The 26,194-nt window shown below is 39.7% G+C and overlaps 1 protein-coding gene across 1 annotated transcript in view; it reads right to left on the minus strand.

Annotated features, from left to right (window-relative positions):
* Positions 1–20,613, minus strand: part of bsna (bassoon presynaptic cytomatrix protein a) — a 42,799-nt gene extending 22,186 nt beyond the window's left edge. Inside the window, exons 1-3 of the mRNA XM_067395542.1 lie at positions 20,453–20,613; positions 6,813–7,311; positions 1,379–2,476 (exon numbers count right to left, since the gene is read on the minus strand). Of these exons, the coding sequence (XP_067251643.1) occupies positions 1,379–2,476; positions 6,813–7,311; positions 20,453–20,613 (1,758 nt within the window). The remainder of the gene's footprint in view (positions 1–1,378; positions 2,477–6,812; positions 7,312–20,452) is intronic.
* Between the last annotated feature and the right edge of the window lie 5,581 nt (positions 20,614–26,194).

The raw sequence follows: 26,194 nt of genomic DNA on the forward strand, positions 1-26,194 counted from the left end.
ACTCACATGAGTAGCGGGATCAAAGCAGCCTCCGCGTCTGTTTTCAGGCCTTCCCGCTTAGCTCTCTCCAGCGCTGGAAAGCTTTTCTAATATAAACGCGGGCCTTAAAGCGCTTGCCCCAGTCTCAAACCTTCATTCCAGTGATATTCTTTTGAGCTCTTTTGTATTGTGTCCCATTTCTCGTTCTGCAGTTTTTTTTCTTATTTTCAAATCTCCCTCTTGCTCGTACTCTCTCCTCAACCGTCATACGCCCCCTAATGCTGATTGGTTAGACGTTTGTTGTTGGTATCGGCCTGACTAACTTCTGTACTGAGTACACCTTTAAAGAACAAAAGACAATGAGAAGATCACTCTCTGCTCTCGACTGAGTAACTTTAATTGTAAGGATTAATTAATCTGTATTTAATGTTTACAATGAAGACTATCTAGTGTTATTTTACATTTGATTACTTTATTCAACTTCTATAGTATTCATGTACCTGAATACTACTGTTACATTTACCTGAAAAGCTTAAAGCTTAAATCAAACTTGCCTGTACTGTAAGCCTTGACTAAGTCATTTCAGAACTACAAAACCAACATTTGAGATGCTGCGATGTGATTGGTCCACTGGTTAGTCCAGCTATCCAATCACAACATCTGCTGAGCCAAAGTCACATCAGTTTATTGTTGCATATCAAAGGATTTATTTAGTAAATGAGTTTCCATTGTTATGCGCATGTCTTCTTATCAGATAAAAATGTTTTCTCCTCAATCAAGCACATATGTTTTTATGCACATTTTATAAATTTATGCACATCTTGGCATTTCCATCTAGCATTTGTTTATTCAATATCCCAAAATGCACATACAGATAGGTGGATGGAAACATAGCTATTGACGTGACGTGTAAATGAGTGATCAAAAATCAATCATGCAAATCAGTGGTAAGGATATTTTCACACACACTGTTGGGACTGACACCCATATCATTTCGTTGCTCATATGGACAGATGATTAACAGACACAAACTGTTTATAGCTGGGCTCTTTCGCATCATTACACTAGAATATGACACATGCATTATCAGTGCCAGCTTATAAACCTGCAGCGCTTTGGAAAGTACTTCAATATTGTTAACAATGGCCATGCAGAAGAAAACAAGTCTGGGCCTCTCCCCGTGAACTCTCCACACATCACAATTCCCACCGCACACATTACTGCCAGGAGAAAAATGAAAACTGCTTTCTTTCATTTATATCAAAAAAATGTAATGGTATGTATGGTGATTTTCTGAAAGGGATACTGTTGGCACTCAATGTGGAAAAAAGAAGGATTTAAGAAATAAGAAGTAATGAGAGAGAAGAAATTACATTAGAAGATGTGTGTAGCTCCTTACCTCCACCAGATGTGGTGTTGGATTGAAACCACAAAGATTGCACACCTCTGTATGACACTGGGTGCACGACCTGTAGTTTGGTGGTTCTGTTGTTCCGACATTGAACGCAGTCTTGCATAGCGGGCAGGTGACGTCTGGTTTCTGGCTGACTGGCGCTGGAGCTGGAGGAGTTGGCTGTTTTAGTGGTGATTGTTGTGGTGTTGTTTGATGTGGTGTCGGCGGCTGCTGTTGTTTCGGCCCTTTCTGATGTTGCACTGGTGACTGCTGTTGCAGAGGCTGCTTCTGCAGAGGGGCTCCAGGACCTTTCGGGAATGCTACTCCTCCTGGGCCTGTTTTGGTGGTGCCAGGTGGCCCTGCTGTAGATTTAGCACTAGCTCCAGCAGTAGCATCACTAAAGATCACCTTTGTGCCCTGGGCACTCTGGTTACGGGCAGGTGAGGGCTGTTGTGAGGATCCAGGAAGAGGATCAACAGAAATAAGGGTGCTTGCCTGGTTTAGGAGAGACGCCCCAAAACCAAACAACTTAGTTAGACCATCTTGAGGTGCCTCATGAGAGGGTGGGTGATGGGCTGGGGAGTTTCCGGCACTCCGGGTCTTATCGGGTTGACCTCCAAGCCGCACTGGAGAGCCACGCCCCAGATCGGACTGGGATTGTGCCTTTGCTAAGCCAGGTAAAGGCACTGCCCCTGGATGAGGAATCCGAGACACTTTTTCTGGACTTTTTGGTCCAAAAACCTCCCCTCGCTGCCTTTGGGTATCCTTGAACCCTGACTGGGAACCTGAATGTGGTTGCTCTTTTTGTGTCTGGAGACCTGTTTGTGGCCCACTGTGAAGTCCAGTCTGGTTAGGTCCGGCAGGACCAGTCTGTCTCTGGGTCCCAGAGAAAGCTTGAGTCTGAGGCTGGATTTTCGTCTGTGTCTGTGTTTGGGATTGTATCTGCGGTGTGGGCTGAGCGGAGGGCTGGGTCTTGGGTATGGGGTCAGCCTTAGGTTGATGAGAGGGAGAATGTATCTGCTGCTGACTCTTGGAGCGTGGTGTGGTCATGTTTATTCCCAAAGCCCGCTGCATCTGGCAGTTTAAACAGAGCCACTCCTTGACCTGTTGAAGACACACATATTAGTGTATTGCTCAGAGAAAGATATAGACTCCGTTCAAACATTTGGGATCACTTTTTTCCTCAAATTACTATAGTTGACCAAAGCCATATTAAAGTCACAATGAAATCAAAATGGGCAATTCTTGTTTTTTTTATGGAATATTGCAGTGTTTATTAGGGGCCAAACACCGAAGGGGAACCGCTTGTGGGAAAGTTATGAAATTTGGCACACAGATTGAAGACAGTCTGAACATTAACCACAGTGATTTTGGAGTCCCTGTCTCAATCCCTCTAGCGCCACCAGCTGTCCAAATTTGCACTCCCATTTATGCTGATAACTTTTGAACCGCAAGGGCTAGAAACAATTTTGCCATAATCAGATGAACCTCCTGTCCACCATTTTGTTTTTCTTTAAAAACCTTTTCGAACCCCTCCTGGACTGTTTGTCAGGTTTTTTTTACCAAATTCAAGTCAGATCATCTTACCATACCAGCAAAAAAAGTTATTGATTTCGTATCGACCGATGAAACCGTTTTCATATACCACATACTGCATACTGCTTATTGTTGCAGTTAGTCTGATGCCAGCATGGCATGATTTATTATGCCTTCTTTGTGCTTGGCCCCTTAATTGCTGCTTGCAGCTATATTTATAAATGTTAATATAATTGTTTTATAGTTATGTGTCTCATAATCTTGAATTAGAACAACGTCCCTCCCTCTTTTAGTGACTTCTCTTCTCTGATGATGAGGGCGGGGCAACCTGTCACTCACATGAGATCCACCAATAGCAAATCACAACCATCCAATCAATTCCCCATGGACAAAATCAAGCCCCGCCCTACATTTGTTCTTGTTCCAGAAGCAGTTTCACTCATATATACATCATAATAGGGAAGAAAAGAAGAGCACAACTTCTGTTCCATCCCAAATTTAAATGCCTAAGAATTGAAAAAGACATGTTTTATATAGCTCTTTATAATTCAAACATGCTGAAAGATATGCTGCATTCTTCAAAACCTTCTCACTGTGCAGACCTTTTGCATTATAGCAGTGAATATTCAGGTGATGTTTCATCTCATTTCTGCAGCACTTCCCATAGGTGTGGTTGACTTGCAGGGCACTTCTCACTGACTATGATCAAAAAGCTCAACCCCTCAAACTTAGATTGATCTGTCTATAGCAGTCTTTTCTAATCACTTACCACCTAATATTTAAATTCTACCCTGTCCATATTTGTCAGTGTTAGTGGTGGATCAAGTATGCTAAGCTTGTATTTAAGTTATTTTTTTACTGCATTTGAGAATCAAAAGTATAGTAAATGCAGTGATTTATGATGACTACAGTTTATTGTTTTGTTGCTATTTGATACATTCCTGCAAATGTATAAAAATGGGTTATAGAGCATTAAGATTTATACAAAATGCTTAATTAAGTAACTAAAAAATAAAAGCAAAAATAAGAAACTAGTTTTATTTTTTTTTTTTACTCATTTAAAATTCTTAATTATAAATAATATGTAAGGATTTTTCAGTTAAATTTGATGGAATTTTACTATTAATTGAAATGTGTAAATCTAAAAAAAAAAAATAATAAATAAAAAACAAGCTTAATATTTTATCTGTCATTTTATCTGTCACCACAACACTTCTCAAAGACGAATAGCCATATTCCTGGTCAATTCAAATTAATATTGAAGGCCATACTGTAAGTGAAACAAAAAACAAAACAAAAAACAACTGTTTGAGACTTTGAAATCATTTACTTGCAGAGGTGGGTAGTAACGAAGTACATTTACTTCGTTACATGTACTTGAGTAGTTTTTTGGAAAATTTGTACTTTTTAGAGTAGATTAAAATGTGGGTACTTTTACTTTGTATTTGTTCAGTTCCTGCACGCGCTGAATCGTCTGAAGCGGTTTATCACTCGGAGCGTTGGAAGAAGTGGCAGTGGACCTAGAGTCAATTAAAAGCAAATCTGCAAATGCATCCAATTGTTTGCCAGCGATGACGACCTTTATTAGTTGAGCTGCGTATGCTGTCTGAACAATTCCACAGGTAGGCCTATCGATTTCATGTGATTTTACTTCATGATACAGCCAATAGCCGACATTTTACAACCAAACAGATTATTTTACGTCACTATAACAAAAGTATGTAGTATTTCTTTACCGTTTTTATGGGCATATATCTTAATTTATACATTAATTTATGCATATACTATTACGCAATGGCGGCGCCAGCGACCTGTTCGTCTTGAAAATGAACGCTTTGCGTTGACACAGTTAAGCAGTTTACACGCGCCTGCTGAAATATACATTTGATTACATTTTGGAGAACAGACCGAAGAAGATCCGTCAATGTGTATTTGATCATTGTTTGTGTCAAGTTCAGATATGAGCGCGAGCACATGTAAAGAGTTTTTTCTCTCTTCTTTAAAATGTAACGTTAGCTGTATACGTTATTAATATAGTAACGATACATTCGGGTTACAGATGCTAGAAATAATGCTTGTCTCTTCTATGTTTGTTTGTTGCAAAGATATCTAATTATGATAATAAATTAAATATCTACATAATAAAATAACATGCTAGTGTGTGTGTGTGTGTGTGTATAATAAAAGTAACTAGTAACGAGCTACTTGAGTAAGATTTTTATTGGATACTTTTTTACTCTTACTCAAGTAACTATTAGGATTATTACTTGCACTTTTACTTTGAGTAAATATTTCTATAAGTACTTGTACTTTTACTTGAGTACAGTTTTTGGATACTCTACCCACCTCTGTTTACTTGAATGGTTGGACTTGATCAGATGTGTTACTCTAGTTGAAGAGCTTCAAACTACACTATAAGTGTCAATCATTTGACAGGATTGGGTGAGTTGTGTGTGGAGTTGCATGAGCCGGTGTATTTATCAAATAACTATTTGACAGAGGTGTAAAGAGTACTTGAAAACCATACTTGAGTAAAAGTACAGATACCTTACAGCGAAAATGACTCCATTGCAAGTTACAAGTCACCAATTCCAAAAAAAAAAAAAACAATGTCTTAAAGTAAGTATCTGATTTTAACAGTACTTAAGTATTTGTGGGCTCAAAGATGCAGTCCTCAAAACCTGAGAGACATGCCAGTTAAAATAAGAAACAATTGATTTGTAAGAAAGATGAAAAATGATGTTCCTTTTTTAAATCAAAATAAAACTGAACACCTCAATATTGCAATAAATCAAGGTCGACACAACAGCCTCTTAAACGTCTACAAACTCTCAAGTCTCAGTTTAGCTCAAGTGCACAAAATGCCATAATTAAACCAATATCCTTCAAAAGGATCTTTTCAGTATAGCAGATAAATAAAATAAATGTTAAGTAAAATCAAATAGTCAAAAGTCTTGACCTCATCTCACAAATCAAACCCCTGCAATTCACAGCTACCTGCTAATGCACTCACATTCATGTAAAGTAGCTTTGCTGACAAGTTTGGGTGAGTAAAGGCAAAACGCACAAGATATATTACCTTCAATGCCCTTAGATGGCAATATTGCTTCTTTATAGCAGAGATAAACTGCTGCAGAAAAAGTTAGGTGCCATGAAAAATGTAATGTGTGATTGCATTACTCATCACAAATGTAGTGGAGTAAAAAGTACATTTACTTGTTCAAAAATGTAGTAGAGAGTAAAAGTTGCTAATATATTTGATACTCCGTACAACTACAAAGTAGCTAAAAAGATACTTAAGTACAGTAACTAATTACATTTACTCAAATGCTTTACACCACTGCTGTTTGACATAAAATAAGCATGGGACAGAAGATTGTTAAATGTGGTAGCAGAGACTTCTCTGTGGTAGCAGAGAGATATTTATGGATAATCCATAAATATTATTGCAAAGATGGATGGATGGATGGTCTTAGTATCAGTTTCTCTCCTTGCTCTTCTATCATCTTTTCTCATTCCATCAAACATTTCACCCCAAGGCTGTTACATCTGATTTTCATTCAAAAACTTTTAATGCATCTTCCCCTCACAAAAGCACAGACAGCTACAAATATAGATTAAAATATACACCCTTGTAAATGTATGTTTTCAAGTACTACTGACTGTGTATTCTTCCACTACACCTTGAGAATACAACATTTGGTTCCACCTGCATCACTGAATGACAGTTAACCAAACTGAACTAAAATATGACCATTCCAGTAAGGCTTGAATGAAAAACAGAATTAAGGAGGATACCACAGAAGACACACATGCATTAGAAGATAATCCTCACAAGCTAAAGCAAAATCAATAAGCATAAAACCATTATGTAGCAGGAATCTAATGTATTCAGAAGTCTTACCCCTATCAGGTGTGGGTTGGGGTTGAAGCCGCACTGGTTGCACGCTGTAGTGTGACACTGTGTACACTTGTTGAAGTTTGGCGATCCATCAACATTTGTCAACTCTGTGGTATTGCAGACCGGACAGAGCCTACTGCTAGGCATTGGTGCTATCTGGGGTACGGAGTATGGTGAAGACGGAGCACTAGATCTATCAGGAGACACTGACGGTGAGCGGCCTGTTCGCCCGCCGCTGCTGCTGAAGTCGACCTGGAGGCTGCGTCTGGAGGCGTGTTGTCCAGGGCTTTGGTTGGGTCCCATGCCCCCTGACGAAGCTTGAATTTGAGACTGATGTGTAGGAGTGGTCTGGGAATGTCTGGGTCCACCAAGGATTTCCTTTTTGTAAGGGGTTCCACTTGCTTGCATGCCACCCATGCCAAAGTCACCACCTGAACCTCGATCGCCAGCGGTTCCATAGCCTAGTTTTGGGCTTGATGGTGGGCCTCCCCCTCCGGCCAGCCTAAATGAAGCAGAGCAGAGAATGAGAACATCTGATTATTCTTGTGCACAACCTTTAGCTTTTTAACAAGCCTGCTCTTAACATATAAGCCATTTAAGTAGCCTGATATTATGGCTTATCGTTTCAGAGGGGCAAGGTATTAAAAAGCTCAGCTCAGATATTAATTTATATTACACTTATATTGAATCATTTAACATACACTTTTATCAAAGCCACCAAACATATAGTGGACAACACAAGCAATTGACCAACAATAGGCCTATTCACAGTACCACATCAACAAGTTTCAGGAGGTTATCAAACAGGGGCTAGAGAGGAAGAAAAGAAAAGCATAAAAGTATAATAGTTTGCTTCTAAAGTGTCTTTGCTTTTGGTTTTAGTTTAGTTGTGTGCCTGCAGAAGAGGTTTGATTCAGTCCTTTCTTGATGGTGCTGGTCTCAACAGATCAGGGGAGGTTGTTCTGAAAGACATTTATTATGAGGCTGTGGACTGGGACCAATGCTGTGATGTTGACCCTTTTTTTGTTCACTACGCTGGAAGGCCGGCCAACTGAGCACTGAATGAACAGAAGAATGTTTTAGACTGGATAAAATCATATGATGCATGAGTAACGGAAGCAAGAGCTGGTTATGTATACCTCACTCCCCTGGCCTAATGAGGTGCGCTGGTGACTGATGCTAGCCACTGCGATCTTGTTAGCATGCCCACCTCCCATGCAGGAGACCCAGTTCGAGTCCCGCTCAGAGCGGATTGAGTAGGATAGATTATATTTGGTGCCATGAGCCGGATGGCAGTGAGATTTAGGGGGGGAGTGTAAGAGCTATGCATTTAAACCTCAATCCCTTTGCCTCAAGAGGCGTGCAGCTGCGGTCTATAGCGTCCTTTTTAGCGCCCGCCTCCCAAGCCGGAGATGCCAATTCGAGTCCCGCTCAGAGTGGGTTGAGTAGGACCAGTTACATTTGGTGCAGTGACCCGGATGGGAGTGAGGTTTAGGGTGTTGAGTATAACAGACATAGGCAAGTAAGAGCTGTGTATTTAAACCTCACTCCCCTGGCATCAAGAGGTGCACTAGCGACTGACACTAGTGATTGCGATCTTTAGTGTACTTGTTAGCACGTCCACTTCCCACGCTGGAGACGCTGGTTCAAGTCCAGCTTGGAGTGGGTTGAGTAGGACCAGTTACATTTGTTGTCGTGACCGAATTGGAATGAGGTTTAGGAGGGTGAGTGTAATGAAAGCAAGCTAGTAAGTGCTGTGCATGTAAACCTCACTCCCCTGGCCTCAAGAGGCATGCTAGCAACTGATGCTTGCAGCTGCAGTCATTAGCGTCCTTGTTAGTGCGCTCACCTCCCAAGCCGGAGATGCTGGTTCGAGTCCCGCTTGGAGCGGTTTGAGAAGGACTGGTTACATTTGATGCTGTGACTCAGATGCTGGATGTGTAAACCTCACTCCCCTGGCTGGATTTTGGCTCCTGATTACTCATTGAAATCAATTAGTTGGGTTTCTAATCGAAAGTTCTAGATGAGTTCTAGTTCTAGATGAGTTCAATTTATAAGAAAATACCTTACATTGGTCAAGATTCAAGCATACTGCAAATGGAGATTACCCAGTACAACAGCTGCACTAACAGGCTTTCCATTTGAGCTGCACTATTGTTCCTAAGCACAGGCATGCAAGGTTTTTACACATCCATTTCATTTCCCTTGAGAAAGTGCGGGTGTGGCTTACTCATGCCACACTAAAGGAGACCAGTAATAGATCTGTTTAATAATATTGCTGACCTCAGGATGATTTTGAAGAGTTATTGAAGAGTACTTGTAGCCAATATACTTGATCATTTAATTTAATTTGCCATTAAGACAGATTCCAAGAGAGTTAGTATTTGTAGGTAAGAAAGCTCTGATTGGCTTGTGACTGGTCTACAGCAAAGACAGACATTTCAGTTGGTTGAGTGAACAGGTGTGATGACAGATTGATATGTCAAGACATTTATTAATTGTAAGAAATGTTTCAGAATGCAAATGAACTTGACTGAGATTTTCTTAAATTAGAGGGGGTTGTTGTTGACTGGTGTTATCTTGAAGCAGGATGGAACTGGAAGCATTGACTATGGAGTTGAAGAATGATGTCTCCGTTTTGTGTGTAAAGAACAGTCAGGTACTATAGAAGGGTGTGTTGCACACTCTTCAAGCCTCTTCATTTTTCCTATTACCAATTTGCAGTCTGTCCTTTTTGCTCCATTACTTGGGAGAGTGCAGACAGCCGGCCAACTTCATTACCTTCAGACCAGATGCAGCAGCTTCTGGAGACATGTTAAAGTCAAGAGAACATGCACTGAAGTGAAAGGGTGGGAAAACAAGGGATAACCAGGAAAAGTGGTCGGACACCTTATGGGGTGGTTTTCTGAAATTGGTTCTGTTTCTTGTGAAGGCAAAATTCAGCCTTCCCACTTGAGTTATGACACACTTGATGTGGACTTCACTTATGCATGTTCATTTTTTCCCACTTTACTGTAGTAAACGCTACACTATGGCAAATGGAAATACTGGTTTACTTCAGCCATATATGTTTGAACCAGAAAATGTTTCAGAAGAAGTGGTAGAGAAAATTAATCAGGCTCGTCTACAAGTCCATGTGTCAGAATGGTAATGTGTTTTATGTAACATAATTACGGTAATTAATATGATTAGCCTTTGGCTTGACTACATTATCAAATGGCTAATAATGTGTTGCAAACCATGTTCCCCTTCGTCATCTCAGTCTGCCTTCTAAAAATCAGTATATATAAAACTAGTCCTGTTTTATTTTACTATTTGTGTTTACCATATCTTATGCCTCGAGATTATTATTTAAAGACACACTGAGATCAATTTACAGCAGAGCAGCAACTGAGCGCATATGATTGACGTGCAGTGAAGATGGAGTGAGAGATGAGAGAGAGATGACTAGGAATCTCAACTAGGAATCTCTCTCTACAGAGAATAAACTACAAACAAATCAATGCGTTCAGATTTTGATACTGTACAGTCCAAACCTGTGAAACTTTCATTGCCAAAACATCAGATATGCTGAAACGCCACACTTTAGTGTCGTTATTATGAAAGCCAGTGTGCATGTGTGTCTGACTGCTTCAGGAATATTACATTATGAAGGTAAAGGTCTGAAATCATTCACAGGTTGACTCCCTTATCTTAGCCTGACTGAATCTTAAGAATGAATCTTGAATCTCAATAAGGCTGCTGCTGTAGCTCAGCTGCCCTCAGTGATTACTAGTGCTGAAAATAGATAGCAGGTGTGACAGGAAACTGATCTATGGAATGAAGAGTTAATGCACACTGATTAGCTCATGAAGACTGTTCGAAGTCCCCCCCTCATTCACTATTCCCTACATTACTCCACTAATATAGTTTACTTGAAGGAGTGAATGAAAACGAGTGAGTGAATTTGGACACTTTTGCATAGTTTCAGCTTGCTGTTTAATAATAATTTTAAACTTAACAAACTGGAGCTCAGTTGAACTCTGTCTGTAATCAAAAATGGAATTTAGGATATTACGCTGTAATGTTTGTTCACGTTATTTCACAGTGCATTAACTAATGTTTTTAAATATGTAGGGAGACCAGAAAGAGCTAAAGACTAGAGAGCTACAGGTTCCACCTCAGTTGTGTTTTGACCATCGAAGGCCACTGCTCGCTATTGCATCAATTCATGTTAACATTCATCTTCCTCTCCTAATTACTTTCCCGATCTAATTGTGTGATTGAAAACAACCACAAGAGTGCATCATTGAGTCATCCTTATCAGCTTCCAAGTAAGGCACATAATAACAGATATAAGATCCTTAATCAATACTTCTAACCTTATACACAAATTACATTTGACTCTGTGATTGGCTGCTTTCCATACATGTGAGCAGAGAAAGCACCCATAGGGCTTCCCACAGGACGAGTTCTTGAATTTAATCTGGCTTTAATCTTTCTAGTGTTTGGTCATGTGGAGCTGTTTTTCAGCATCTTGCGGCATGAGCTGCATATGTGAAGTTCCTAAACGTAATTTAGGGAGGAGCGAGCCCATCTAATCTTCCAATCAACAGCCAGAGTATATAAGCAGCTGCTTACCTCTCTTCAGTCTCAGCTGTTTCAGCATCCCTCCACCTCCCCAAACTCCACCTTCATTTCAGGTACCTTGCCCTATGTAATCACATCCTATGTTTATTCACTGGGGGGTGTATCAGAGCTCGAGTTGAAGATGCTTCATCGAGCCCCTCCTCAGTGGACAGCAAGCCAAATTAGCTAACCTAATACCCTAAAGATTATATGGGCAAACAAACTCGTTAAATAGTATAATATTTCAAAACATGCTATTTCAAAATGGGTGAAGTAATAAAAAATAATGTTTTAATTAATTGTAGGGTGAACGAGAGATAAATCGTTAATGTGTTAATTGTAATAAAGACATGGAACTCTCATTTCAAGGTAAAACGCAACGAATGTGCATCACTCTTTTACTTTCGGTTTCAACAACAACATACACCGATCAGGCGTAACATTATGAGCACTGACAGGTGAAGTGAATGTTATCTCTTCATCACGGCACCTGTTAGTGGGTGGATATATTAGGCTACAAGTGAACATTTTGTCCTCAAAGTTGATGTGTTAGAAGCAGGAGAAATGGGCAAACGTAAGGATTTGAGCGAGTTTGATAAGGAACAAATTGTGATGCTAGACGACTGGATCAGAGCATCTCCAAAACTGCAGCTCTTGTGGGGTGTTCCCGGTCTGCAGTGGTCAGTATCTATCAAAAGTGCTCCAAGGAAGGAACAGTGGTGAACCGGAGACAGGGTCATGGGTGGCTAAGGCTCAGTGATGCATGTGGGGAGCGAAGACTGGACCATGTGGTCCTATCCAACAGACGAGCTACTGTAGCTCAAATTGCTCAAGAAGTTAATGCTGGTTCTGATAGAAAGGTGTCAGAATACACAGTGCATCAGTTTGTTGCGTATGGAGCAGCATATCTGCAGACCAGTCAGAGTGTCCATGCTGACCCCTGTCCACCGCCGAAAGAGCCAACAGTGAGCATCAGAACTGGACCATGGAGCAATGGAAGAAGGTGGCCTGGTCTGATGAATCACGTTTACATCACGTGGATGGCCGGGTACGTGTGCGTCTCTTACCTGGGGAACACATGGCACCAGGATGCACTATGGGAAGAAGGCGAGCCGCCGGAGACAGTGTGATGCTTTGGGCAATGTTCTGCTGGGAAACCTTGGGTCCTGCCATCCATGTGGACGTTACTTTGACATGTACCACCTATCTAAGCATTGTTCAGACCATGTACAGCTTTTCATGGAAACGGTATTCCCTGGTGTCTGTGCCTCTTTCAGCAGGATAATGCTCCTGCCACAAAGCAAAAATGTTTTCAGGAATGGTTTGAGGAGCACCACAACGAGTTTGAGGTGTTGACTTGTCCTCCAAATTCCCCAGATCTTAATCCAACCGAGCATCTGTGGGATGTGCTGAACAAACAAGTCCGATCCATGGAGGCTCCACCTCACAACTTACAACTTACAGGACTTCTGCTGCTAACATCTTGGTGTCAGATACCACAGCACACCTTCAGGAGTCTAGAGGAGTCCATGCCTCGACGGGTCAGTGCTGTTTTGGCAGCAAAAGGGGACCAACACAATATTAGGAAGGAAGGAAAACATGCCTATTTAGAGCACCTCCTAGTGGTCATTAAGGAAAAAACCTACATGAGATATTGTTTAATAACTTAATAGCTTTTACTAAAAATGTACACAATCTTAACAGAATTACAAACAAAAGGAAAGAAAAATACCATATGGGAGCGTAGTGAAGTAGTTAACCAGGACCAATCAAGAGCCGCTTTTCCACTATCGGGCCAAACCATCTTTGTTGCTTAACTGTTCCGTTCCGTGCTGATCCGGACAAGTGACCAATCCTAAGAGGCGACATCACTACACTTATTCTACCAGCACAGTCCTTTGTCAGACATTGTTTCATGTGGATAGCTGTTCTCCAGACTCCCTGTGCTCCTGGTTGTTGTTTTGTTTGGATTACTAATAAATAGTGATGGGAACATTCGAAACACTGCTTCATGAACCTCTATTAATATTTTGTTTTGAATCAGTAGTTCAGAGCACGTATCAAACTGCAAAAGTCACGTGATTTCAGTAAACAAGGCTTTGTTACGTCATAACCTTACGTTTTGAAATGTTTAGGAATTTCAGTGGTTCACCAGGAATAACAGTAGTTAATAGTCTTTTATTGATCTGGACCATGCCGTGCTCCTCGCATTACAGAACGACTGACCAAGGAACAATGAAACACAAGGTCTATTTATACACAGGCAAACAAGACACACCTGGAAACTATCAGGGAATTAATTGACATAAAAACTATAGAGGGTATGCAAGTGACGTCACCATCGACCGTTACGACTGCAGTCACGCCCACTGAGTGGCACAAGACTGAACTGCAGCATTGATTTTCAGCATGAATGTTGCGAAAAACACACAAAACACATCCAAAATTAGAAAGAGCTTTGTGATTGTCTGTACAAATAGCTTTGACACAAAACCTGAGGTATATATTTACAGATTGCCGAAAGCTACAGAAAAAAAGAAGCAAATGGATCACTGCAATTCACAGAAACAGCGGGACTCCAGTAGAGAAACATGGATTTGCAGTTATCATTTATCGTGTCAAATTGTTGGATTTTGGGGTAAAATCATACCGTATATATTGTATTGTTATAAATTGTGTTGACAAATCATCAATTAAATATTTACCATCTTAAATTCTGCAAAATTGGGTGTTTTTAAATAAACACTGACAAAAACTATACTATAAAACTATATATGTGTTAGGGCTGGACAATATGACGATATAACATTGATATACAGTGCCCTCCACAATTATTGGCACCCTTAGCAAATATGACCAAAGGTGGATGTGAAAATAAATCTGCATTGTTTATCCTTTTGATCTTTCATTCAAAAAATTCACACTTTCATTGAAGGAAAACAGTTGAAAGTGGGGGGAAAGTCACATTATGAAATAAATGTTTTTCTCCAATACATGTTGGCCACAATTATTGGCACCCCTAGAAATTTTTATGAGTAAAATATCTCCGAAGTATATTCCCATTCATATTTACATTTTTTAGCACACCAGGGTGATCATGAAATTGTCCAGCCATGATTCCCTGCTCCATAGGAGAATAAACATGAGGAAACACAAAGGCCAAATTCCCTTAATCATTCATCACAATGAGTAAAACCAAAGAATATAGTTCTGATGTGCGGCAAAAGATTGTTGAGCTTCACAAAATAGAAAGTGGCTGTAAGAAAATACCTAAAACATTGAAAATTCACATTTCCACCATCAGGGCAATAATTAAGAAGTTCCAATCAACCAAACATGTTACAAATCTGCCTGGAAGAGGACGAGTGTCTGAATCATCCTAATGTGAAGTGAGGAGGAGAGTTTGAGTGGACAAAGACTCTCCAAGGATCACAGCTGGAGAATTGCAGAGATTAGTTGAGTCTTGAGTCTCAGAAAGCCTAAAAAAATGATCAAACAGCACCTATATCCCCACAAGAAGTTCGGGAGGGTTTCAAGAAAAATCCTCTGCTCTCATCCAGAAACAATCTCCAGCATATTCAGTTATCAGACAAGACTGGAACTTCAAACGGGACCGGCTTCTATGGTCAGATGAAACTAAAAAAAGAGCTTTTTGGCAGCAAACCCACCAGATGGGTTTGGTGCACACATGGACAAAAAGTACCCCATGCCCACGATTAAATATGCTGCTGGATCTTTAATGTTGTGGGCTTATTTTTCTGCTGGAGGTCCTGGACATCTTGTTCAGATACATGGTATCATGGATTCTATCAAATACCTGAACCTTTGATATATAAATATTCTGACCTGAACCCTAAAGAAAATGAGTGGAGTGAACTGAAGAGAAGAAGCACCAGCATGGAGCTGGAATCTGAAGGATCTGGAGAGATTCTGCATGAAGGAATGGTCTCTGATCTCTTGTCAGGTGTTCTCCAAACTCATCAGGCATTATAGGTGAAGACTCAGAGCTGTTATCTTGGCAAAAGGAGATTGCAATAATTGGATGCCAATAATTGTGGCCAAGATTTATTTCATAATGAGGTTTTTCCACCCATTTTCAATTGTTTTACTTAAATGAAAGGTTGGGATTTTTTACATTTTTTGAATGAAAGATCAAAAGGGTAAACAATGCACCTTTGCTCATCTTTACCAAGGGTGCCAATATTAGTGGAGGACACTGTATAAATGGAAATATGGGAATAATTGAGGAGATTTACACAGAACACCAGTGTTGGGAAAAGTTACTTTTAAAAGTAATGTGTTACAATATTGCATTATTCACTAAAAAAGTAACTAATTGCTTTACTTAGTTACTTTTCCGGAGAGTAAAGCGTTACTTTTTCATTACTTTCTCTCACCTGGGCTGGGCTTGCTTGTTTGTTTACAGATTTATTTTCACAGCTGCTTTTGCTCATAATTACTAAGGGTGCCAATAATTGTGGACGGCACTGTAAGTGATTACTCGGATTTAAACCTACCTATATTGTAGTTATATAAAATATTCACAGGCAAATTTGCTTTATGTATTTCCCCGCCGTTGAAATCAGGCACATATGAATGTCATTAAACACGACTCCTGGCTGCATGTCAATATCCATGGATTAGGTTTCTTTGACAAGTTGTAAGGAACACTTTCGAGCCCAACCTTTAGTGTAATCGTTTGTTTTACTCCGTTTTCACAGTTTCCCCATTTAAATCCAGTCACGCAGCAGGTTCTTTAGCCACTCAGTCCAGCTGAGGGAGCGCGCTTTCGGCGGGAAAGTGGCGTTGATGCATACCCTCTATAAAATGACTACAAAACTGGCACAGGAAACGGGAACGCAACCTTCAACATAAAAGTCCCAACACAGCACAGGGAAGACTCAAAAGTAATATTCCCATAATGTTTGCAAAATGTAATGTTCACATAACCAACCAAAACATTTAAAAAAACTGGACATTTTGAATGTTCAGAGAACATAGCTTAATGGGAACATTATAGCAAAAATTTTTTAGAACATATTTTTGTTAGCTGGGTTAACGCCATCCAAGCCAGTGGTTTACCTCAGTTTCACTCCGACAGACAGTGTTTGTTCTGCTGCAGGTGGGCTGGAATGCTGTCATAGAGTATGTTTCAAAACCATTGGTAAAAACAGACTCCGGGTAAGGGCAGCTCAACAGTCTTTGCTCTTGTTGAGACAGCGATATGTTGGTAGAAGTTTCTTCAGATTAGTGTCACTGAATTCAGTTAATGGCAAAATCCCAGGGGATGTTTGTTGAGAAGCAGGCTGACAGCTTCAGAGGGACGGAAAACATATGATCCTAGTCAGTAAATTTCCTTAGTAGGGAGTGAGGTTGAAACGTTGTTGCTGAATATCCCACATGCAGAAGTTTTTGTTCACATCAACAGACCCTTTGGCTGGTGTAATGAATTTCTGTCTGTGCCGTAAGTAGACAGTCTAGCTCAGCGGCTCAGTATCTGTTATTGTGCAGCCACATTTCAGTTAGAATTAAAATGTTGTCCAACAAACATACAATACATACATTGACTGAAGTGCAGTTTACTTCTTCTTTAGCTTGTGTACTACTGTTACTCTTGAAACTTTAATGCTCTTCAGATAAATTGCTTGTGATGTTCCTGATTTGTAAGTTGCTTTGGATAAAAGCGTCTGCTAAACGACTTAATGTCTGATGGGTCCAGCCATTATCCTTTCACAAACACCAGCCCATTTATTGCTCTTCGGCTTCCTCTCACACAGCTTGAGCTGCCATCTCTGTCAGATGCACTTGGTGAGGTTTCAGCCTCTCGTATTTCTAGAAACCTATTGTTTTGTAGCTTCTCAACCAGCAATTGTTGGGGTGACCCAAATCTCATGGATGTTGCAGAGTGCTGCAAACCTGAACGATGGGTGTTGAACCTTAACTTTAAACAGAGTTTATAGGTAGGCTTACACAGGGAAAAAAACAATAATGCCCACACAAAGTGGAGCCTGCTGTGCTGAACCCTTACTGTAGTCTATACAATATAACACTGCTCCAAGGCTCCCTCCCAACCATTCTTTTACAATTTGAGCCTGATGAATCTTTGTCATCCTGGAATATGGCCATGATACGTCTTCCTACATGGTTGTTTTAGAAGTGAAAAGCTAAACACTCCATCAATTAGCATTAGAAGAACTGTTGCCAAACATATAACATGTTAGAAACTGCACTGCAATAATGATCCATTAATAGACTTTCAGCATTTTCCTATTTAAATCCAAAGCATGTCTATTCTTCATTGTACACATTTAATTTGCATTAATCCTTATTAAAGTTACAAAAGTTATTACATCAAGAGTAGTGAGCGATGTTTTTGTCTTTTGTTGTTTGATTAACATTAAAACACAGACAGCAGCGCAGCAGGTTTATTAGGCTGCTGTCACTTTAAGAGCTGCACAGATCCAATATTTTGTTACACAAGCATTTTATTTCTCTGCTGTTTATGTTCATTTAAGACAAAACCAACTATGTTTTACAAGGATACTCACCAAGGGCATTTTAATATATTTTTGTGTGAAAGAGAGCTCAAAATCAAAAATATGTATTCAAACTTCAAAGACTAAATCAACTGTATTTACTCTCCTTTCCACTTTTACTATGCGACCCAAGTTTGAATTCTCCTTTTCCGGATCCCATCCTTCTCCCTATTCCCATTGTATATAAGTAAAGAAAAAGAGAGTCTAATGTTATTTAAACCATCACAACTCTCAAAATAGTTTTAGCATGTTATTGAATATGCACTGCTGATGTATATGTTCTTGGCGGACTAGGTCTGCTACGCCACTGCTGCTGTTGATTATTGCTGAAAATATGCTGATAGACACACAGACATGCTGCTGTGAACATGTAAGATCTGCTGCTGCTGCATAAATAGACAGACATAAATAAATCCTGTAGCAGATCTAGGCAGGTGGAGCTGGGGAGGTGGAGGGGTTCAGAGGAATTGTGATAGGGCTGCAGGACTAGAATACAGCGAACACTGAATGTTGAGCAAGCAATCTCATTGGCTGCAGGATCAGCAGAGGCCAATCAGATTGTACAATGCGGTAATGATGTGATCGCTTGTCTCAAATGACACACTATCCATTATGTACTCAACCATCTTGTGTATGAATCTTATAAAATTATTTCATCATCCAGCATCGTAGTCCGATAGCCCCTCCCCTTCCGCTACATAAGGAAAGCTGTGACTCTTGAGTGCATGAAGTGTCCAACATTGCACACTTGCACGTTTTTTAGTTAATTAATTGCATCATCCGAGTATTTAAAGTCCACTTTTTCTTTTTGGATTTTTCAGTGTGAACACACCACAAAACAGTATAGAATAGTACACAAACTGGAACTATTTTACAGATCAACAAACCTATGCCAATGCCTGTCCGTCATTTTGATATTCATTGACAGCGCTGTGTCCAAACTCTCTAATGGTCCACTTAAGGAGTGAGCGAAATCGGACGCTGAGCGTTCTGGAAGGGTTGCCACTTTTGCATAGCTTTCGATTAATAAAATACAAATGCACTATATGCATTCTCTGGTGGTTGAGTGAACATCAGTTGTACATTTGCGGTGCATTATGGGATTGCACTCAATAATGTCTACCATGGTTTTGGACACCGCTACAAAATGGCTGTTCCATCAAATCATGCACTATATATGGGGCGATACTTTTCTGAAAACCTCCTAGAGTGGATCTTCAGCAAATCTGGCTCAGATCCTCATCAGACCACTCTGGCTATAATATATCATGTTCATCACATTTTCAGGCAGTGCGTTAACAGATTTGATGGCAAAACACCAACAAGGATCTGATGCTGTATTTCTGGTGTGTGTTGACATGGAACTTCACATGTGTAATCATCCCATGGATGTGGTGACAGCATATTGTCATTATAAATAAATGGCTTATAACACAGTTAAAGCTTTGCCTAATGCAATTATATGTGCTTGTTCTTGTGCTTTAACTTTCATAATTATTTGCAAAATGTTACATTACAATTCCGCATAAGTGACAGCCTTTGAACTGAGTTTCTGGAGCCATATTACAAAAGCCCAATGGCGACAAAACTGGAGCATCCAGAATGAGTCAAGCAGGCGCGGTGTTGGTGCGTTTTTTTAAAGGGAAAAGCAACACTTCACACCATCGTCGACAGAATAAAAACACAGATGCGTTGTGTAGTGAGTGAGGGCTATACCTGAAACACAAATAGAGCTCATCCTATTATTAGCATCTTACGCCAGAGATCAGATATAGACTCGGGTGTAAATATGAGTCACTGCTGAAGAGCGGATGAATGAGCTGCTGTGCGTGTATTGCAGTGCTATCAATTCTTCATGTTAAAGCACTTACAGTTGTAGCTACTCTCACCCTCCATCACATCGCCTATACTATACCGACAGCCATTTGCAGGAAGGAAGAAACCCTCGCGGTGCGTGATAACTGAATGAGGATTCTCAGAGAAACAGACTCTTGAATACATGCACAGCAGTTATCTCTTTATTCATCGAAAAGAATGATGCGTATCCATCTACAGCATACGTGCAAAATATCAAAAGAGACACTGATTGATAATTTCTCGATCAACCAACATCAAATATGACGGTGTGTTTGTCATTTTTTTGTGAATGCAGCGCGCGCCCGAGAAAATATTCAAACGCGTGACAGTAAATACATGTGAGAACGATTCTCATTCACACGATCATATCGCCTCTCTCTCCTTTTGGTTTCTCAGTTTGTCATCTTGAGGCTCAGGTGTGTCGATCTCTCTGATCTGACGACGTCAGCACATTGGGAGCCCTGTTTTTAATGCTGTTCTGGTGTTCGTGAACAGAGATCGTAGCCTAGAAACAAGCATCACAACAGCAGCAGCAGCAGCAGCATCCTCAATCTCACTGCTTCTCGCTGTCAGCCCGTATATCATATTCGAGGAGGAAAACAAACGCAAGCATGCATGCTTGTGGAATAACCCTGTTCTTACCTATGCATCCCCGCCCTGGGTTCGAGGGATGCTCCGGCTCCAGCCCCGGCCGCTGCGCCATTTACGGGCTTCATGTGCTGTCCAGAGCCCAGCGGTGCTGAAACCGACATCCCCACCATAGTGGCCCCTTCACCGCCCTCCAGGCTCGCCTCGTTACCCATGGTTGGATCTAGCGAGCAGGCCGATTGTGTTTTCTATTTATAATAAACTCAGGAAACGCAATTATATAAAAAGATCCTCTCAGCACCGATCTTCCTCCGCCATCATCTCTCTCTCCTGCGCATTCAGTGCGCTCGAGCTCGGGTGGGAGGGGACACACATTCAGCGACTACAGTACGCGCGCATGCACGCCTCAAATGTATATACAGCATATAATTATTTATATATGCGCAACATTTAGGCTGCTTCCAGCTCTCGCTCTTGAGATAAAAATCATAAAGAGAGATTCTATCTCATATTGTGTTAATAATAGTGAAAATAATAATGCATTTTATTTGTAATGCACCTTTCTCGTACTCAAAGCGTTACATAATAGAAAATAAAAAACAATACAAAGTATATCAAAAATCACATTACACGTTAAAAACTTTACTTAAATGATAAGTCTTAAAGGGTTAGTTCACCCAAAAATGAAATTCTGTCATTAATTATTCATCCCCGTAAGACCTTCGTTCATCTTCAGAACACAAATTAAGATAATTTTGATGAAATCGTCCATAGACAGCAATATAATCAACACTTTCGAGGTCCAGAAAGGTACTAAAGACATCGTTAAAACAGTCATGTGACTGCAGTGGATCAACCTTAATGTTATGAAGAGACGAGAATACTTTTTGTGCGCAAAAACAAAACAAAAATAACTTTATTCAACAATATCTTCCCAGTCATTATCCTTAAGAAGGGGTGTGGGAAAAGTATTCTCATATTCTCAAAAAGTATTCTCGTCGCTTAATCACATTAAGGTTGAACCACTGCAGTCACATGACTGTTTTAACGATGTCTTTAGTACCTTTCTGGACCTTGAAAGTGTTGATTATAAAGATTGAGATTCGCTCGGATTTCATCAAAAATATCTTAATTTGTGTTCTGAAGATGAACAAAGGTCTTACGGGTGTGGAACGACATGACGGTGAGTAATTAATGACAGAAAATTCAGTTTTGGGTGAACTAACCCTTTAAAACAATTGAAAGAAGGAGCATTCCTAATAGAAGCAGGTAATGAATTCTGCAAATTAGGAGCAATGTAAGAAAAAGCATTAAGATGTTTAAGTTGAAACACGTGCAGCTGCGTTTTGTATATATTGCAACCTCTTGATAGAATTTGCCACTAGACCTTCAAAAGTGAGTTACAATAGTCAAGCTTCTCTGCATCAGGTCTAGAGAGAAAGGGTCTGATACGGGTGATGTCCCGAAGTTGAAAAAAAAACGTTTGTAATATTTTTGAGTATTGCAGCTTCAAAAGCATCAAAAATCACACCCAAATTCTACACCTGGACACAAGGGGATGTTTGGCTATTCTTCACAGTAGGTTGGAATTAGTTGCCAATTTATAAAACTTAGAACAATTTAGTTTAAAGGTGCCCTAGATTCAAAAATTGAATTTACCTCGGCATTGTTGAATAACAAGAGTTCAGTACATGGAAATGACATACAGTGAGTTTCGAACTCCATTGTTTCCTCCTTCTTATATAAATCTCATTTGTTTAAAAGACCTCCGGAAAACATGCGGATCTCAACATAACACCGAATGTTACGTAACAGTCGGGATCATTAATATGCACGCCCCCAATATTTGCATATGTCAGCCCATGTTCAAGGCATTACACAAGGGCAGCCAGTATTAACGTCTGGATCTGTGCACAGCTGAATCATCAGACTAGGTAAGCAAGCAAGAACAATAGTGAAAAATGGCAGATGGAGCAATAATAACTGACATGATCCATGATATCATGATATTTTTAGTGATATTTGTGAATTGTCTTTCTAAATGTTTTGTTAGCATGTTGCTAATGTACTGTTAAATGTGGTTAAAGTTACCATCGTTTCTTACTGTATTCACAGAGACAAGAGCCGTCGCTATTTTCATTATTAAACACTTGCAGTCTGTATAATTCATAAACACAACTTCATTCTTTATAAATCTCTCCAACAGTGTGTAATGTTAGCTTTAGCCACGGAGCACTATCAAACTCGTTCAGAATCAAATATAAACATCCAAATAAATACTATACTCACATAATTCGAAGCATGCATGACGAACATCTTGTAAAGATCCATTTGAGGGTTATATTAGCTGTGTGAACTTTGTAAATGCGCTGTAATATAGTCAAGAGCTTGTGTGGCAGGGAGCACGCCATTTAAAGGGGCGGCGCTGCCAAAATCAGTGTATAGTTAATAGGCAGTTAAAAAATTAATTTAAAAAAAATTATGGGGTATTTTGAGCTGAAACTTCACAGACACATTTGGGGACACCTTAGACTTATATTACATCTTGTGAAAAAAGCATTCTTGGGCACCTTTAAAAGAAATTTATGTTTCATCCACGTCTTTATTTCCAGCAAACAAGCAGAGAGAGTTGAAGAGATAGTGCGAATATAAATCTGTCGTCTGCATAACAATGATAGCCCAGGCCATACTTCTGGAGGCCAAGAGGCAGCTTATAGATCCTAAACAGAACAGGACCCAACACCGAGCCCTGAGGGACACCCTGTCCCAATGCCACAGTCTGAGATCTGTTAGTACCAGGTAAACAATCTGGGAACGTTCTGAGTGGTAAGATTTAAACCAGTTCAATGCAGTAACAGAAAGCTCAGTCCACCTATGTAGTCTGGTGTGACATGTTCTGTCGAATGCAGCATTAAGATCTAACAAAACCAAAATGTCACAAGCCCCTGAATCCGCTATAATGTCATGTCCAGACCTAAACTCAGATTGAAAAGGTTCTTGTAATCTGTTTGAAAAAAATATTTTGCAGCCACAGCCACACGCTCAAGAACTTTCGCCAAGAATGATAGATTTGAGATATGCTTATAATTGGACATATCAGCAATATCACTCCCTGGCGTTTTAAGAACTGGCTTAAAGGGATAGTTCACCAAAAAATGAAACTTTTGTACCTATAGTGGTTCTAAACCTGTATGAGTTTCTTTCTTCTGTTGAACAGAAAAGAAGATATGTTGGTAAGTTGGTATGTTGTAGTCATTGACTTCTGTAGTAGGAAAGAAATACTATGGAAGTCAATGGGTGTCATCAACTGTCTGAAAAAAAATCTTCTTTTGTTTTTTGGGTGAACTATCCCTTTAACTTCTGCCATTTTAAGAGTGGAAGGGACAATCCCTGCATCACGTGAAGTGTTAACAACAGCAGTAATATGAAGGACAATATAGCTGCTAATCACTTCTTTAAAACAGTATGGAAGGGGATTGAGTATACAAGTAGTGGAATTCATTGTCAAAACTAATTTTGAAATAAAATCAGAATTGACAACAGCAAAACTGGTCGTGTTCTGCTTGAAAACTAGAGCAGAAAATCTCACATCTCCTATTAAGCTTCACGTGGGCTGCACTGGCACTGGCAATCCATCCAGAAACCTTTTAGTCTTCAGCACAGTCATTGTGGTCTTGTGAATTCTTGAGGATATACCAGTAATGCATATTCCGTATAAAGAATCAGCTTACAAAACCTGCACGCCAGTTTCCCTGTGAAGAGAATGAATCCCAGGACGCTGTTGACTGGCACTGCTGCTCGAGCGCACTAACTCATTATGTTCTCCATGCAACACACTTTAGGGAGCCAGTGCAGCACACTGAAAGATTAGAGATTATAGTTCATATAGTTTAAATTAATTCAGGTTTTCTAGTAATAAACAAGTGTTTAATTCATAAAATGAAATGAAATAAAATTTAAAATTAATTTAAACAAACTTCATTAAATCTAAATCTATAAAATGGTCCAATGACGGAACCCTTTAAGGCTCTATATGTACAGAGTAGAGTCTTTTCCACTAAGTGTGCAGATTGTCAGTGTTTACCTTTAACTGGCGTCTAGAGGACATCACATTCAAACATAGGGTACGTTTACACGACAGCGATGTACTAAAAACTGAAGTTTTTCCTTTGCGGTTTTCGCGTACTGATGAAAATGTTGATCACATGGATCCACGAAAACGACAAAAAATGCTGTATTCTGCTCTCAGGCCAGTAGATGGCGATGTCACTTTGTGAAGAAACACTACGACTGAAGACGTAATATGCATGACATCACCATTTTCACAAATTCGCATGTTTGTAGTTTACACAGAAACGATAAAGGAATCGTTTTCAAAAACTTGCAGTTTATGTTTTCAGGCCCTAAAACGCTGTCATGTAAATGAACAGCCAAAACACATAAAAAAAGTTTCCATTTTTAGATGAAATGTGTAAACGGCCCCTCAGATGACAAAAAAAAAAAAAGTTATACATCAGGTAAACACTGAAAAATGTTTGTTAGTATAGCTAGTAAGAGGTTTAACTCAGGAATATTTTTGACTGGTGTCTTGTGTACGTTATCTCTGATTGACTTTGTAAAACAAGTTTAATTTTTTATTAATTTTGCAGATGTTTTATCTGAAGTGGCTCACAAATGAGGAATACAACAAGTGATTCATCTTAAAGAGGCAATAAACACAAGAAGTGCTAGAAATACAAACTTTTTTAACATTGTTCAGAATAGAACGAGCTAAAACAGTGAATCCATGAATGGCACCAAGAAATCAAAACTGTCAATTCTTGACTCAATTCTTGTTGCTTTTATTTTTATGGAATATTGCCATGTTTATTATGAATAATTTATCGGTGCACATCATTATTGTGTTAAATTCATGTTCCTCATGATCTTGAATCAGAATATCTTCCTCTTGCAGCATCTCTTCTCTTCTCTGATGATGAGGGCGGGGCAACCTGTCACTCACATGAGATCCACCAATAGCAAACCACAACCATCCAATCAATTCCCCACAGACAAAATCAAGCCCCGCCCTACATTTGTTCTTGTTCCTGAAGCGTTTCATGCGGATATACAACACAATAGGGAAAAAAGGCCAGCACAACTTCACTTTCATGCTGACTTTAAATTTATAAAGCTCCCATTTGAGCATCAGATACAGATTAAAAAAAGGAAGAACGCTGTAAGTTGGACATACAGGCTACAACAATCATATTCACTAGACGGCCAAACATGCGGTTACATGCTTTTCTTCAAGTGATAGGTGAGTAAATCTATATTTGTATTGTCTTGTATATGCATGCATAATGTCACGTTCTTAAGCAAAACTCAGTCAATCAAAAATTGCCTTTTAGCGTCACATGCTTGAAACCCCAAGGTAATAAAGAGACATACACACACAACAAGACCGTAGATAAAACATATGACAAAATGTACAATTTGTAAATGTGCACTGGCTAAAGAGAAGATGCTTATAATGGTGCTTACATATGAATCACTGGCATTTCTAGGTCAGCTTTGCTCACAGAATCAGGTCACGGTTAAGGAAGAATGCATTTCCTGAAACGGGTTTAATAGCTAGACTGTGGTGCTTGAAAGAACTCCTCTGTCAAAGCACACATTACAGATTTATGAGGCGGCTCCTACACTTAGAGAAGATTTCCTTTATTTGGTGTTTTAATCTCAGCGCCAAGCTCAACTTCATCTACTCAAATACTGAAAACTCGGCTTTCACTTCAACATGAGAGCCGTTATGATTAC

Source organism: Chanodichthys erythropterus, chromosome 9, assembly GCF_024489055.1.
Source record: "Chanodichthys erythropterus isolate Z2021 chromosome 9, ASM2448905v1, whole genome shotgun sequence".
NCBI lineage: Eukaryota > Metazoa > Chordata > Actinopteri > Cypriniformes > Xenocyprididae > Chanodichthys > Chanodichthys erythropterus.